General features: G+C 44.1%; 2 protein-coding genes across 2 annotated transcripts; one reads left to right on the top strand and one right to left on the bottom strand.

The window, feature by feature from the left end:
* Nucleotides 1-1,003: 1,003 nt before the first annotated feature.
* On the bottom strand, nucleotides 1,004-4,492 carry LOC133885847 (putative glucan endo-1,3-beta-glucosidase GVI). The gene is made up of 2 exons (XM_062325611.1): nucleotides 4,155-4,492; nucleotides 1,004-2,198 (listed from the first exon to the last, which is right to left on the bottom strand). Exons 1-2 carry the CDS (start codon nucleotides 4,255-4,257, stop codon nucleotides 1,225-1,227), a joined length of 1,077 nt encoding a protein of 358 aa, XP_062181595.1. The 5' UTR covers nucleotides 4,258-4,492; the 3' UTR covers nucleotides 1,004-1,224.
* An 8,708-nt stretch (nucleotides 4,493-13,200) lies between these two features.
* LOC133884138 (uncharacterized) lies at nucleotides 13,201-14,544 on the top strand. Its single transcript, XM_062323501.1, has one exon. The coding sequence runs from the start codon at nucleotides 13,201-13,203 to the stop codon at nucleotides 14,542-14,544; it is 1,344 nt and encodes a 447-aa protein (XP_062179485.1).
* The last annotated feature ends 1,673 nt before the right edge of the window (nucleotides 14,545-16,217 follow it).

Genomic DNA, 16,217 nt, shown 5'->3' with positions numbered 1-16,217 from the left:
CATACATGATAGATGGCGGTGGAGGCGATGTACTGGTTGCGGCGCACCCTCTCCAAAAGCCAATGTTATAGGAGAAGTGTGGGAGGTATCACACCCTTTGTAAAAACCTGACGCTATAGGTGAAGTATGAGATACGATTTATTCTTTGGACAAATTTGACGGTAAATATATGAAAGGTAAATATTGGACGTCTAAGTATAAAAGATAAATAATTAGAAATTAAATATATTTATGGAATATATGGAAGATAAATAGTGAGAGATTGAATATATTTTTGAAATGATGAACGATGTACAACTTAGTACGGTGACTGTTTGATTAACTCGATAGGCGATAGAGATTGATCGGATATATCATAACTCGTGTATTTTATAGAAATACATAGATATATATGCATATTCTGAGAACAGAAACGAAAAGTACACGAATGACACGATTCTGAGAAACATTTGAATGGTTTTACATGTTGTGTTCGATGAAAATTCATTTTCTGTTTGTTCAAATACAAGTTTCTTCAAGTGACTTGATAGACCACACAATGTAACGATAACATGATTCACAGCATCCAATTAAACACATCTGACATCTGCCACTGCCACATGATGCCATTGTCCTCTCTGGTCTACCCCATCGGCATATGTTTCTTGGACTAAGGTAGAGTGATTGCAGTATGTGTGATTTGCTTACGATTTCCATGGTGCCATGGCACCAGAAATGCCTTGAAGCAACTGCACAGTGCAGGATTTGGCGGCTCATCCGCTCATGTGCACCCTGCTCTGAACCTGATTAGTGATTGACATTTTTGGTGCAGTAATTCGTACCAAGTGGTCATTAGTTATGTTTGTAGAAATTGCTCGTTTGCTCTTGATGCAAACATCTTCTTCTTTTTCTTTCTTTCTTTTTTGAGAATTCTGTGGGAAATGTACTCACTTATGTGTTAGTGAAGTCGATCCATATGCTGCTCCATGAACGTAAAAGTACGCAACAGAGCACAAGAAGCACAGAAAGGGTCGAACAAGCATATATAATCGAACCACCACTAACAACACAAATAATCACGACTCCAATGTGCTCAGCAACGATGACAAACCCATAATGCCGTGTACCGACATGCACCGTACACACACGTACGGCAAAGTGCGTACGTAGTGAACCTAGACACACCGCTCTAACACCGATCAGCGCGAGATCAGTCTCTGAACCAGCCCTAAGCCTAGTGGGCTCCTAGTGGGCTCCCGCGGACGCGGCGAAGTCGACGTGGTAGACCTCGGTCATGTCCGGCCTGAAGAGCCCGAAGTTCTGCTCCACGCCCTCGGCCTTCTGGTTCTCGTTGAACATGGCGAATAGGTACGTCTCGACGGCCTTCCCGGGCCGCCGCGGCGTGCCCGCCCCGATGTGCCGCACCACGTTGTTGTTGTACGCCGCCGCGTTCTCCACGCTGGCGCCCGTGCCGCCGCCCGACGGCCACCCGGTCTCCGACACGACCAGCTCCAGCCCCTGCGCGCCGGCCTTCTCCACCGCCGCGTGCGTCGCGTCCACGATCGCGTCGAACATGTTGGTGTACACCACCCCGCCGTCCGTCACCGACGCCGCCGCGCCGGAGTCGGCCGACAGCAGCGCGTAGCCCAGGGCCACATTCCCCCCGCTGGCCGAGTACGCGAAGTACGGGTACACGTTCACCAGCAGCGGCGTGCCCTTGGACGACAGGTAGGCGACGATCGGCGCCATCACCGGCGCGGCCGCCTCGGAGAACGCGCCCTGCGACGGAGGGTACGATGCGCCGAGCACGGACGTGGCCACGGCCGTCGTGACCGGGACGCCGCTGACCCCCGCGGACTGGAGCGCGGACTTGAGGTTCTGCATGGCCGGGAGCACGTGCGCGGCGGTCTCCCCCGGGATGACCTCGTTGCCGGCGTTGATGTACCGGAACTGCACGGCGCCGGCGAACGGCTTCACGTAGGAGGCGACCCACGACGCGGCGAAGGACTCGTTGGACGCGAGGCGGGCTAGGTCCTCGTTGAGCGTGCCCAGGACGACGCCGATGCCGGAGCCGCGGAGCGCGGCAAGCACGGACGTGTCCGGGTGGAAGAGCCGCACGTAGCTGATGTTATTGGCCTTGTACATGGAGATAACCTTCTCCGGCGGCGGCAGGTTGTTGCCGAGCATGCCGTAGTTCACACCAATGGCGCCTTCAGCCCCTGCATTTCCACATCCAAGACCAAGAGTTAGTTTGGATTATCAAAACATAGCTGAATTTTATGGTAAGTTGGTAACATCAATGTCTCTTGCCACTAATTCATTCAGTTCGAACAAAATATGCAATCTCCAACTGTTAACAGTGTCTGATAAAATAAAAGATTAGGCATGAACTAGAAAGCATTATGAAATGAATGAAAACGTAGTAGGTTGTGAGTTTGTGCCTGCCACAAACAAGCTTATCCAAGAATAGTGAAGGGAGTGGTTGGAGCAGCCAACAAATCTACAGGGGAAGAACTGGGTTTACATAATTTCCAAGGTGATTCCGTGCACAACTCCACATCTCTTTACGTTTTTCTACCTAGGACTTGCAATGCCCAGCCCCTTCATTCATGGATATGCCTTTTCAAGTTGGTGTCAAGAAGGTCTAAACACTAGTCATAGATATGCTTGTGGAAAGAAGAACATAACTTGGTGTCAAGGTCCAAACACATCACTTTCAGTTAGGACACACAAATAAAATTCATATTTTTTTGCAGCTAGGGGATGGATTAGACGGCCAAATAGTCTCATATAGTTAGGTTCACAGTATCCCCAATACGTCAACTACTGAAAACGACTAGTTAGACATTATGATCGTGAAAACGACTAATTAGACATTATGATCGAATAACAAGGAGATAAGATAAGAAAAATATAAAATAATGCATGGCCAGGATGGTATTCCGTACAACAATCTTTTTACTTCAAATGACTTGGGTTGTCTGGTGCATGGCAAAACATATACAAGGAAATTTTGAAACAAAAAAGGACTGTACATATGTTCATCTCTGCTACAGTGTTTCCCTGTCATATTCAGATGAATCAATAGCTGACAAACAGATATAAACATCAACCGAAAAGGCGCTGCCTTTCTATTTCTTCACGCAAAAGTGAGCTTGTCAGATTACTATATCGGATGAGATGTAACATCTAATAAATAATGAGAAAATAAGTTTATCTTGAAAACTTAGGTAGACTTGGCCAAACTTTTACTCGCTCTATTGGCCGACATGCCTATTAGTGAAAAAACTAGAATCGGTCTAGTAGCAAACCACAAATTGGCCAGTAATTTGATACAGTTAATTTTACTGCATCAAATCAAATATAACATGTACTGTAATTATTTTGTAATGTGTGTACAAACATAAGTTCATTGCCAAAGTTTTGTCTTGTTAGATAAATAGCTAAATAAAGATATGAAAAATCATTAAAAAATAGCAACAGAGAAGAGGAGTAGACAACAAAATTATGAAACCAATATGCAATGCTTCTCTTCCCTACCCATATTAACTACAATTTGCCAAGAGACCTAACCAAGAACACAAAGGATAAGCCTGTCAACCACCTCTACGGCTCTACCTGCAGGCGATAAACCATGTAAGCAACCATTTGGCGCCATCTTAATTTATCCTAAGGTATTCGGTCATAGAAAACGTTATCCCAATGCGAGTGCAAACTAGAACCAAGAAACGTGACGCGAAGGAATGAAAAAAGTATCAACCTGACCATTCGAGATGCAGGACAAGCAAAATTGCGATGCAGAGACAAGAAAGTAGCAGGAACATATCTTGCAGCCTAGAGAGAGAGGTTACATAGAAAGAGACCCGCAAGGAAGTGAAGAACGCAGAAGGAACGTGCGAGCAAGATGGGTATCTAAATCGAAGCAAACATAAGAAAGTTTAGAACAAGATGTGTATGTTCTTAAAATCTCTCTCTCTAAAATAGCTGTGCATCGTAAACTGAAGAAAATCCAAAAAAGTGCAGGTGAACTGATCACTGCCTCACCCAGGAAACAGACGAGAACACACAGAAGGCAATTACAAGCAACTGACGCACCATAAACAGAAGAAAGTACCGGTGAACTGATCTCATAAACGGAAGAAAGTAAAGGTGAACTGATCATGCAGTGAACTCACCCAGAATGGACGAGCAGAGCAACAGGACGCAAGCAAGAATCCATGGCGCGATCACCCTGCCCACACCAGCAGCAGGGATCATCCTTGCACCACCGCAGGCCATCCTTCAGAAACCCTTCTCCTCTCTCTGAAACTCTCTCTTCTCTCTGATGCCTGAACTCTATGCCTCTCTCTCTTCTCCCTTGTTGTGGCGCCGTGCTCTGTTAATATAAGGCATGGGCAAGTGCAACTGCTCAGTTACGTGCGTGCGTGCAAGAGTGGGCGGTATGCGCCCATTATCAAATTGGGAGCCAGCCACCAAACTGCAAGACTCGGTTCAGCATCTGCACACATGCATGCACGCGCTTGACATGCAAGCTAAGCTGCGGTTAGATTTTTTTTAGATGACCAAATCGACTGCTTGCGCGTCCGTCAGGGGAGCGGTTTGCCACGTGAGCCTGATCAACGGCTCAAAACCGCGGTCAGTTTGGTGCTTTTGACCGTGTCTTGATGGTGATTAAAGGCAGATTAGGGGCGGCGATTCATGTAATCTGGCTGTATCTGGGGAATCAAGGGAGGAGATACGAGCATTGATCTCTATTGAAATGGAGGCGTGTTGGCGACAAGACTGCTTACTCTATGCTTCTAGGGTAATAACATGCAATTTGACGTTAATATCTTGGTAATAGATTCAGGCTGCCATTAGTTCCCTCCGACACTGTAGATTGCAATTGTTGAGAGTTTCTTTTCAAGATTACATGGAAGATACACACAACCGGGGCGCACAACATACTACAACTTGTCTAGAATTTTAGAGACTAATGGTATATCTACGACCAGACGGAGTATGCAAGTGTTTTGCACATGTAAATTAGTAGTTCCTTCCTCCCTCCTTCCTTCCTTTCTTTCTTTCTGATCAATTGACTGGTTGGTATCAATACTATATATTAAAGCTTCAAGAATTGAAGTGATTATACGGTCCAAGCACCGTAGCTACTGTTTATATAGGGTCCCACGTATGTATATATGTATACATACAAATATAGATATGTATATATATACATATACATATATATGTGTGTGTGTGTATATATATATATATATGTATGTATGTATCTGTATATTTACATGTATAATATAATTTTTGGAAAATTTCAGAAAAATAGCGAAAGGTATAGTAGTTATATTGATAAATCAGTCGAAATAATCTAAAATGCACAGAAAAATATCTAAAACTCAAAAAAATATGAAACAAATTTTGTTAGGTTATTACTGTCATCTACATATTAAAATTATGTGCATGCATAAAAATATTATTATTTTCCCCATAATTAAATAAATATAAATATTAATAAATTCATAAATAAATATTAGAATGCTCAAACTTAATGAATATACTTTTTTTAGTCTTCTTTTGTCATATTATATAAAAAAATAGGTGCAGTGTAGACGCGCCAATTCGCCTAGTTTCTATTAGATTGGTAGTCTTTTTCACCTTTGGTGAACTTTGAACTCCATCGTGACCCCACACGTGAATGTACCGAGTCAAATTCAATAAAGGACCTGTCTGGGTACATCTATGCAAAGTTATTTAACCAGAAATCTGTACGCCATATTTCACGTGACTCCCCTGAAAACTCTTTTTTCTTTGAGGCCCTTGAATATGATGAACTTGTTTCTGGTCCTTGAATACTCACTCATGGAGGATGCATCTGCTCTGGAAGGTTAATACTGCATACTTGCGTAGCTATATAAACTCTAGTTAAGAAACACTAAAAAAAAAAAAATCTAGAGAAGGAAAAAAAACTCGGCTGATTTATATGTGCAATCAGAGAGTCGTCAAACACCAGAACATTAGATCTCAAAAAAAACGTAAACATTAGGTCACCAAAGATGCTTGTACTTCAGAAATGATTCATGTCTGTGACCCCAAAGGCCAAAACAAAAAACGGCACGGTGGGTTCACAAGATGGAGATGGCCGATGGAGCACGAAACAAAATGTCAATACGCGGATATAGGCCACCTGCATAGTACCACGTACTGCCCTGATCTGGAGATTAGGTGCAACGTAACCTACCAACCTGGGCATGCATTTCCTTCACGGTATTTTAACCTCACATGAGGGTTTGCGTTGTGCCGGCCTTTGTTACTTGCTGTTCTCATCACCGTCTACATACTCTAATCGAACAAGTATGCCAAATTGCCAATGCAAGAAAGCATTTCAGTATTGCCTGGTTAAATAACCCAAGCAATACTATCTCTCTCTTTTTTTTTAGAGAAATCCCTGTACAACACGTAGACGCACACATATAATACCTACTGAAGATCAAACATACGAAACTTGAAGATTAACGACGTCATCACAAGCCACTCATTATCGACGGATATATCACCTTCCGCTAAAAAAATTACGACTTGATGAGACATATAAGAAGAATATCTGAAATTTAATCCCTATTAAATAGGAAATACAACCACCTCAATTAATCACCCAAGTACCTCAAGCCAGCCAATGCTTGGCTCTCCAAGAAACGCTATCTTTGGAAGCAACAAAACACAATTTAATTTACATGGGAGATAAAAGAAGTTTTTTCGTGACCTGACAAATTTCTAGTTGGACCAGAAAGAAAGTATGCCTTGCACTCTACTTGCGGAAATAATGGCGGTTTGGTGAAGAAGGTAGCAGTAGATGGTGCATAGAAAAGCGGCGCCCCTGCAAACTATGGTAGGGTGAGCTAGCTGGGAGCCTGGGACACGTTCTTATGCTTGTCCAGCCGTGTTTTCTTGGCTAAATTTGGTGTCATTAAAAAACTAATCAATCTGTCCAACACAGAAGAAGCACGTCAGTTCCGTGGCAGTTTTTTGGCACCTTAACTTGAAAGCGTGCAATACTCCGAAGATATCTGTGGATGCGAATATTTGCACGCAATTATTGGATACTGTTAGCGTCCGGACATCTGATCTGGGCACAGTATCGGATGGTTCCTAACCGTTAGATCAAAGGAGCAAGGTAGTCAGCTGTCCTTCGATCAAAATGATTCCCCTGCACGCCTGCAAGACTAATTAGTGGATTGCGTTTTCGATCTATGCCTCCCCATCCCCATTTCTTCATGTGCCCTCCTTCCTCCCTCGCGCTCCCCACCGCTTGTCGCTGCCGGATCCGCCGGTCTTGAGCCGCGTTGCCTCTGGATCCGGCGGTCCTGAGCCGCGTAGCCTCCAGATTCGGCAATGATGGTGTTCCTCTCGAACCACACCGTTATGGAGGACATCGTCGCGCCGAACCAGCTCGATGCTGTCATCTATCGTCGTCCTCTTCATCGACCATGAGCCGGCGCTTCTTCTGAAGACGGCGTCACTGGATCTCCATGCAACACCACGTTGCCATCCACCTCGTAGATTTGGCCGCGTACACGCAGAAAAAAACCTGGAGTCAGAAGCCATTCTCATTAGCGGAATCTGAGCTAGGCAATGCAACATAGAAAGTTAATTAATACAACATCAAAAAAAGAAACAATGCAGCATCGAATAATAATTAGTGCAACATAAAAAAGAATAATTGCAACATCAAAAGGTATTTACTGCAACATTAAAAAGAAATCGATGCAACATTGTAAACGAAGGATTGCAACATCGTGCAACATTAAAAAAGACAGTTGCAACATCGAAAAGTATTCACTGCAATATCAAAAATAAATTGATACAACATTCTAAACTAAGGACTACAACATCATGTACAAAATGAATCACTGCAACAAATTAAATCGAAGGACTGTAACATTCTTATCATAAAGAGGTAGGAGAAGATGACTACCACAGAAAGGTGTTTTGCCATAGAAAGGAGAGGTCATCAATGCCACACTCGCTAAGGTGCTTAGAGCAGGAGGAGACACAGCTGCCGCTGGAGGATTCATCGTTGCCACACTCGTTGAATGGCGTGGACGACGCCGGGGCCACCGAGCTCCCAGCCTCACTCCCCCCGCCTCATCACTCTTGACCCTATGGCTCACCTCTCATTGGGCCACTCTGACCCTATGGCTTACCTCTCATTGGGCCACTAGATCCACTACCACGAGCTTGATCCACAAAGCTCGAGCTAGTTCGCCGAACGAGCTAGCCGATCAATGTAGTGTTGCTATCAAATATGAGCCAATCTGAAGAGGGAGAGGGATGAAACGAAAGGAGGGGAGCTGGATTGAGTCGTGGGGAGTTGGATCTAGAAGTGGAGTGGTGGCTGAGGGGCGGCGCGGCAAGAGGTCAGATCGAGTGGGGGGAGTGGCGGAGGAGGCGAGGCGAAGGTGACAAGAGCAAAGTGACGGGGTGGGGTCGCGGGGGGTGACACGACCGGTGTTAATGATCGAGGGTGGGCTGGGCTAATTATCGATGATAGGTTGTGGGTTGAGCGGGTTGTCCGATGCGTCAAACGCCCGAACATTATCATTTCCGAATGCATTATGCACTTCCGGCCGATGACTCGGTGTGCACGCGTACAAAGCCAAGCTAGTCGACCGATACATTGTGAATTAAGAAACCAAGTTGAAATATATTTTAATTTATAGGTGATGAGTGATTAATAAGGTTGTCGATTTGGTTTGTCGAGTTTTAGATTGCTTGAGCTTGGTTTGAGTATTTTGATTATGAACTAACTGGAGTTATAGTTGAAGAAATATTTTTGCTTGTCTCATGGTGTGCAGGTGACAGATGCAACTTGACGGTCGATGACGGGTGACCAGGACTAAGTGGGTGCTTAGTGCCTAATGATCAAGGAGGCCAGACGGAGTCAAGGGTAATCCTAGTTATACACGTGAATGTCAAGCAAAGCATGAAATGAATGATGAAGACTGCATGTTGACAAAGTCAAGTGAAAGGGATGCTGGTGCAAATGACTAGGCGACTAGAGGGATCGAGAGCGGGAGAGACTTGCCGATGGTCATGATCGTAAGACAGAATACACGTGTCGACATCGAAACACTTGCTTAAGGTGTAAGCAAGTGGCAAGTCAAGCTTTGAGAAGCATGCAGAGAGTTTCACGGTTGGGCCTCAAAACCGTGAGAGGATTGAGGGTTTCACGGTTGGTAGATTTATCAGGTTTATCTTTTCTACTACTGCTCCGAGTTATGACTACGATATGTTTGGACGTCAGAATCTTATTTGTTTTCCTTACGAAAGAGTATGCATGCTACAAGGTTTATGCTCATCATGCATGATGTTCCACCTTCAACGAGATCCCACCCGAACTGACAAGATCACCTATATGGCCAATGTGTGCGAGTACAAGGGAAATACACCGCATGTCTTTGCGTACGTATGGTTTATTTCGGTCGTTTATCTCTCGCATTTAATATCTATCAATTCGTTAATTTCTTTATCTATCTATGATTTTTTTCACCTATTCTTATAGCACAAATCTTGATATAATAAATAGTTCTAACAATAGGAAAATTTCATGTTGGATGTTGGTGAGTGCCATGTGCATGCACAATGGTGGTGTGTGCATACATGCTATCATTGTAACCGAGAAAAAATTGTCCTCTGGCCCGATCCTCTCCTTATCGTCTAGGTGGATTTGTAAATATTAGTAGGATATTGTGCTACAAGCCAAATGCCTATATTTCTCTACAACTAAAATTACAAACTATAGTCCGCAGGCGCCTCTTCTTCGAATCAAGTAATGGGCCAATGCGTTCGCGCATCACTCACACCTCACGACTTCATGAGCATCCGGTTTTCTCGTGTGAGAAAAGAGGGCATGGCTATGAGAACGATGCGACGCGGTTCGTCATGGCACGTCACAGTTGTCTGATTTTTTAAGAACTCCAGTAGGAGAATTCCCTATTATATAATGAAAGCTTTATTTAACAAACTTAGAGAAGGTACATCACAAACTGTACAAAGTCTAAGGATATGCGAGTCTCAGAGAGACGAAGGGAAGAAAAGCTATACAAAGTTGTTAACCCATTGGAACAGAGAGGCGTGTAGAGAACCCTTTATTCTATGTAGCTGCAAACACACAGAGTCAAGGAAGTTATTTCACCATTTGTCGAAGGTTAGGTTGACATGCTAAAAGACCCTTGTGTTTCTCTGCTTCTAAATTCTCCAAGCCGCAATAGCGAAGACTTCCATGAAGAACCGATAGTGGAAAGCTCGTGCCACCTCTTCCATCATATCAAAGAACTCTGCTGACTTGTTTCAAGCAATATCAAGAGAACACCAACATTTGGTGCATAGAACACAATTGTAATCATTGCTTTATATTGACCGTATTTTCCTTTTGAGAATATTGTGTATATTAATTCTATCTTTCAAGAGAAGCCATGTAAACACTTTGATTCTTTTGGAACATTTTGAATTCCAAATCCCAACATTGGGGGGGGGGGGGGAGGGGGGGGCGATATTGACTTATATGGTAACACATGGAATCTACTCAACTCATACCTATCATTACCCTAACAGTATATCTTGGTATCATTCTGTTCACTCTGTCTTTGAATAGGAACACCTTTGTCGACAAAAGGGTAATGAAGTTTCGGTGAGGTGTGTTGATCTCTCTATATCTGGCAATTGACACATTTTTATTTCTGGCAAACGTATACAAATGAGGGAGCTGCTATTTAAGGTAGTTGCCATTTCATACATCATGCTAGAGAAGAATAGTGGAGCCTGCTCCTGGACTACCCGAAGCTATATACCCTTGAAATGATCACAATGGCTCATGATATCTCTCCACCAAAAGGAGCATTTTACCTTGGAAATATGGGGAGCCCTGACTATTATTACAGTGAGTATTTCAGATTAGGTGGACTCAAGGGATATCCAATTTATTATAGAATTTGTGCAAGTGTTTAGCCAAAAGTGCTTCATTTTGTATGGCCAGATTGATAATCCCAGACCTCCTTTATTTTTTGAAACACACACCTGGTTCCAAACAATCAGAGCCTTTTATTTTGCTGACCTATTAGGGCGTGTACAACTCAGTGATGTGGCGGAGCGCTTAAGAGCAGTTACAGGAAAATGTGCCACGGTGGAGGCCAGGATATGTGCTCGCGGGCGCTCGTGGAATGCGTCGCCGCTCGATCAGGCGGTCGACGCCTGGAGCTATTCTCACGCGAGTGTTGGCAGCCGGGCGCTCGAGAATACGTACGTATCGCTTTAACTACTAACTAATGTTCGTTGGGATCCGTTCAACCCAGAGAGCTTTCCTTGCTCTATATATTCTCGTACTAGTGCAGAAAATTGTATTATGTGCTTGCTTTACTATCCAAATGGATTCTATACCAAACGATGGTTTCGTGAATTGATTCAACTCCGCCAATGCCCAAAGTGAAAACCCAGATTATGCAATGAATTTTCCACAGCTGCTTGTGCCCCCAGCCCAATACTATACACAAAATTTTGTTGATTCCTCCAGTTTTAGCTCACGCTATCAAAAGCCATCATCTGCCAAGTTTGTTCCAACACACACAAAAGCCTTTGCATCTGTGGTTCCACAGGTCCGGGGTGATGGGCCTGGAGATGATGATGAGGAAGATGAAGTAAACAATGAAGACGAAGAAAACCGAGCCAAGCGCTTGTCTTGGACAGAAGATGATGACATCAGGCTGGTACGTGTTATTTTTCTAATTAATGCATGTTGCTTTTATTTAATGAATATTTTTCCTTATAGTTGTCATTTGGATGTAGGTTAGTGCTTGGCTCAACAATTCGGTCGATCCTTTAGATGGCAATTGCAAGAAGGGCGACGTGTATTGGAAGAGCGTTACTGAAGAGTTCAATAGCAACAGTCCGCCCAATCGAAGGAGGCGACCCAAACACTGCAAGGACCATTGGGGGAAGTCTAACAAAAAGGTTGTTTTGTTTAATGGTATTTGGTGTAGGCTTCAAGACGTATACGTCAGTGGTCAATCAGACGACCAATTATTGGAGAAGGCCCACGCAATGTACAAAGCGGAAGCAAAACAGTATTTCACGCTCGTGTATTGGTGGAAATTTGTGAGAGACCATCCAAAGTGGATGAGGAGCTATGATGAGGGTAAGAAAAAGAAGAAAGTTCCAATTTCAGTGCAAATTGAAGGAGAGATTCGTCCTCCAAGAACAAAGACTGCAAAAGCAAAGGCAGCCATGCCCAATACTTCGTTGTCCCATGATGATCTTCAAATATATTATGACACGCAGGCTTTACGAGCATCAACTGCAGAGAAATCCGCCGACGTGCAGCTCCGACTCTCCAGAGAGAAGTTAGAAGCAGCGCAAGCACGGGAGAGGACATCAATGGCCAAGATATACACAAACCTCCTAATGGCCGATCTTAGTGTCATGACTGATCTGCAGCGGATTGAGCACCAGAGGGCACTGCAATATTTCGGTGATAAAATACATGGTGCAAATTACAATGATTAATGGCCTTAGCACTTCTTTCAAATTTTCTTTATTTTGTTCAAATAAATTCTTGAAACATACCAATTTATCATTAAGCAAATAAATGTACTTATGTACTCGTTGGTTAATGTTTGCACCAGAAATAAAAGTTTTATTTTGATTGTTATTATTAATATTTGTATGTGTACGTGAATAAAAGTGAACTTGTGTTTACACAAAGTGGACTTGTGTTATTAAGCTAGACCTGTAGATTTTGTTTTGACAAAAGTTGAAAGTAAAAGGCTAATCAGATGGAAATGTAATGATTTACCGAAAGATGACAAGATTACACGTGATTACTTAAGAGATAAATACAGAGAGTACAAACTGCAGATATTGTATCGGATTGATCGTAGCCTGCGTGCCGGATCTGCTCAAATTCCGGTCGTCGTGGTCTCTACTTAACAGCCTGTACGCCAGATGTGTTTCAGTTCAAAAAGACAGAGAGAATAAATACGAAAAGATAAACATAATTAAAGCACAACCATTGCCAACCGATCTGGTTGTTATCTCGGGGGCTCGTGGCCTTTCCTTGTGAGATGATCCGGAAAGCATGCTACTGTAAACAACCTTGCTATCGCAACGCTTTTAGATCCTTGAGTTGTTCGTAGCTGGACCACATACTTCCATCCTTCCAAACAATCATACTCTAAGATGCCCAACTCCACCTCCCATAGCTCTGAGGATGACACCAGCAGCGATGACCACATCGCCCAACAGATCGAAAACGATTTTGACGATCGTTTCGCTGCCGCAATGGATGCTCAAATCGAAGGTCAGCTACTTGGCACGTCTCGCTGCCGCCGCCGCCCCGGCGGTACCCGAAGATACATAGAAAGAAATCGTGAAGAAGCCCATCAACGTCTAGTGGCAGACTACTTCTCTGATGCACCAGTCTACACCGATGCTATGTTCCGTCGTAGGTATCGGATGAGAAGGCCCTTATTTCTGCGTATTGTGGAAGCACTTGGTCAGTGGTCTCCATATTTTCGTCAAAGGACAGATGCCTTAAATAAAAAAGGATTCTCACCTCTACAGAAATGCACAGCAGCTATGCGGATGTTGGCTTATGGTTGCGCTGCTGATTCCCTTGATGAATCCCTCCGAATTGGTGCAAGCACAGTATTAGAGAGCTTAAAGAAATTTGTTAAAGGAGTGAACGAGGTATTTGGTCCAGATTATCTTCGAAGAGCCACACCTGGAGACATTCAACAAAAGCTTCAAATGGGACAAGCTCATGGCTTTCCAGGCATGCTGGGGAGCCTTGATTGCATGCACTGGGAATGGAAAAATTGTCCTACAGCATGGCAAGGACAATTCACTCGTGGTGATTACGGAGTCGCTACTGTCATGCTTGAAGCAGTCGCCACTCACGACCTTTGGATATGGTATGCCTTTTTTGGTGTCGCAGGATCAAACAACGACATTAATGTCCTGAACCAATCGCCGTTGTTCACTAAAGTCCTGCAAGGGAGAGCTCATCCGGTTCAATTTGTTGTGAATGGAAAGCAGTACAAGATGGGTTACTACTTGGTGGATGAAATATATCCTGAATGGGCAGCATTTGTCAAATCAATTACTGCCCCTCAAAGTGCTAGAGATAAATTATTTGCAAAGAAACAAGAAGCGGCGAGAAAGGATGTTGAACGGGCATTTGGAGCTTTACAATCTCGCTTCGCCATCCTACGATATGCAGCCCGTTATTGGCACCGATCAACACTTAGCGAAATCATGTATGCTTGCATTATATTGCATAACATGATAGTTGAAAATGAACGAGATTCGTATACTCATGCTGGCAGGTATGACTTGAATTATGATCAGGGGGGTGATCATCCTATACCAGAAGCAGAGTACCACCAAGGACCTATTGATGGGTTCAACAATCTGCTGGAAAGAAATGATGACATCCGTGATAGATCGAAGCATATCCGACTGAAAAAAGACTTAATTCAGCATATTTGGGATAGATTTGGAGGTGGTCAGTCGAACAATTAGCTACTTCTGTGGCATCAACTATTTCTTTCATGATTCAATTACTCTAGAAAACATGTTTTAGTATTATTCATCACATTCTTGTAATAAAAGTACCTGTGTACCTGCTTTTCATTTTCTTTGTTAGCCGGGTTCTGGGAATGAACTGATTTATTGCTTCCTTTGTTTATTTTGCAATGGTTAGACAACAGTGAATAACTTTGCAATGATACGGTCAAAGTGCACATCCAATTTATTATCCATCCCAGCTAAATGATTAATATCAAGCTAAGAACAGTCAAGAAAGATGGTTTCCAACAAGCTAGTTTCTGTTTTAATTATCTAAATTCGTGGTTCTGAACTAATGGATTCATCCAACTTGAAGCATGTTCACTTCTTTAACATCGATACTATGAATTTGCTTACAACCAATATGCCATCTCAGCTAATTGATTAGTAGTAAGCAAAGGCAAGGCAGTTCTGAACCAATGCAAGCAGAAAAGAACAAAAAATTGGTTGGGACGGGAGTGGAACCTTCGCACAGGGATGACGCCGACCTCGCGATGCAGCTTGCGTGCGGCCACCAGGCCGGCTGCTCCCGCGCCCGTGGGTCCGCCTCCCTAGCGTCCCTTCACTTCTAGATGCACAACTCCGTCTTGCAAGGACCAGAGCTTGACCTTCTTCAGGGCGGAGATGTGGTTGACGCAGAGGTCGCGCCCTCCTCCGTCGCCCCCGCCGCGATGCCGATGCTGCAGTTGATTTTGCCGCGTGGAGCTCGATTTGACGCTGGGAGGAGCTCGAATCATCGGCGTGGAGGTCGATTTCGAGGTCTTCTGCCGCTAGCTCATCCACGCACACTCGATTTCGAGGTATGCCTCCGCAGGGTTGCGATAGCGACGGCTGCACGCCGCTGCCCCAGGGACTTCGTGTTCTCCGCGGACGCGGGTGGCATGCTCTGGCGTGAGCTCTTCCTCGCCCAAGATCTCGCTACGCGACCTCCCCATCCGCATGGGCGTGCGAATCGGCGGAGCAGCCGGTGGTCATCGCGGGTGCTTGGAGCTCGGGTTGGAAACTTTGGATAACAGGGGAAGTACTGATGAAGTGAAATGCAGGAGACTGAGTAGGTCGGTAAAAAAGTGCTAGAGCTTAGAGTTGGCGTGTACGTTGTGGTAAATGGACGCTTAAACAGGCTCTTAATTTTATCTAGCTATTTAAGCATCTTCAAAATAGTTGTTTCCATTGTAGATTTAGGCTCTTATTCAGTTGTGCAAAGACTCTCTCTCTATAAGAGTCTGTATAAGAACCTCTGCATTGTACAGTTCCTTCTTTGTGTCACAGTCGTCAACTGTTTATCTGACAAAGACGGAGCTGTTGATTATCCTTGCCGGTACCATTGGATCACGGGAGAACTTTGCCCGTAGCGCATGCTCTTTTTCTCTTGCTGGTTCAGCTTTTGAGTGAAGAATACTCTTGGTCATCAACTCATCAGGTAGGCGTGAATCACTGTCTCAGCTCACAGTCAGAAGTCTCTCACACAGCTCTTTGAAGAAGCAAGTCCGCAGTCTGCACATGTGACGACATCCAGGGAGCAGTAGTGCTCGATGATGCCTTGATCATTTAGCGTGAGGCGATCTTACTAACCACCATCCAGGGTTATAAGTGGGTCTTCAATGGCCTGACATACTAGGCTTGTAAGG

The sequence above is a fragment of the Phragmites australis genome, chromosome 11 (genome assembly GCF_958298935.1).
Source record: "Phragmites australis chromosome 11, lpPhrAust1.1, whole genome shotgun sequence".
NCBI lineage: Eukaryota > Viridiplantae > Streptophyta > Magnoliopsida > Poales > Poaceae > Phragmites > Phragmites australis.
Note: the sequence above shows the minus strand (reverse complement) of the source record. Positions and strands in the feature narration are given on the sequence as shown.

Excerpts from the sequence above, each read along its gene's own strand:
- LOC133885847 (XM_062325611.1), bottom strand. The coding sequence starts at position 4,257 with ATGGCCTGCGGTGGTGCAAGGATGATCCCTGCTGCTGGTGTGGGCAGG. Across the intron at positions 2,199-4,154 it reads GCTCTGCTCGTCCATTCTGG|GGGCTGAAGGCGCCATTGGT; the intron begins GTGAGTTCACTG and ends GTGGAAATGCAG.
- LOC133884138 (XM_062323501.1), top strand. The coding sequence starts at position 13,201 with ATGCCCAACTCCACCTCCCATAGCTCTGAGGATGACACCAGCAGCGAT.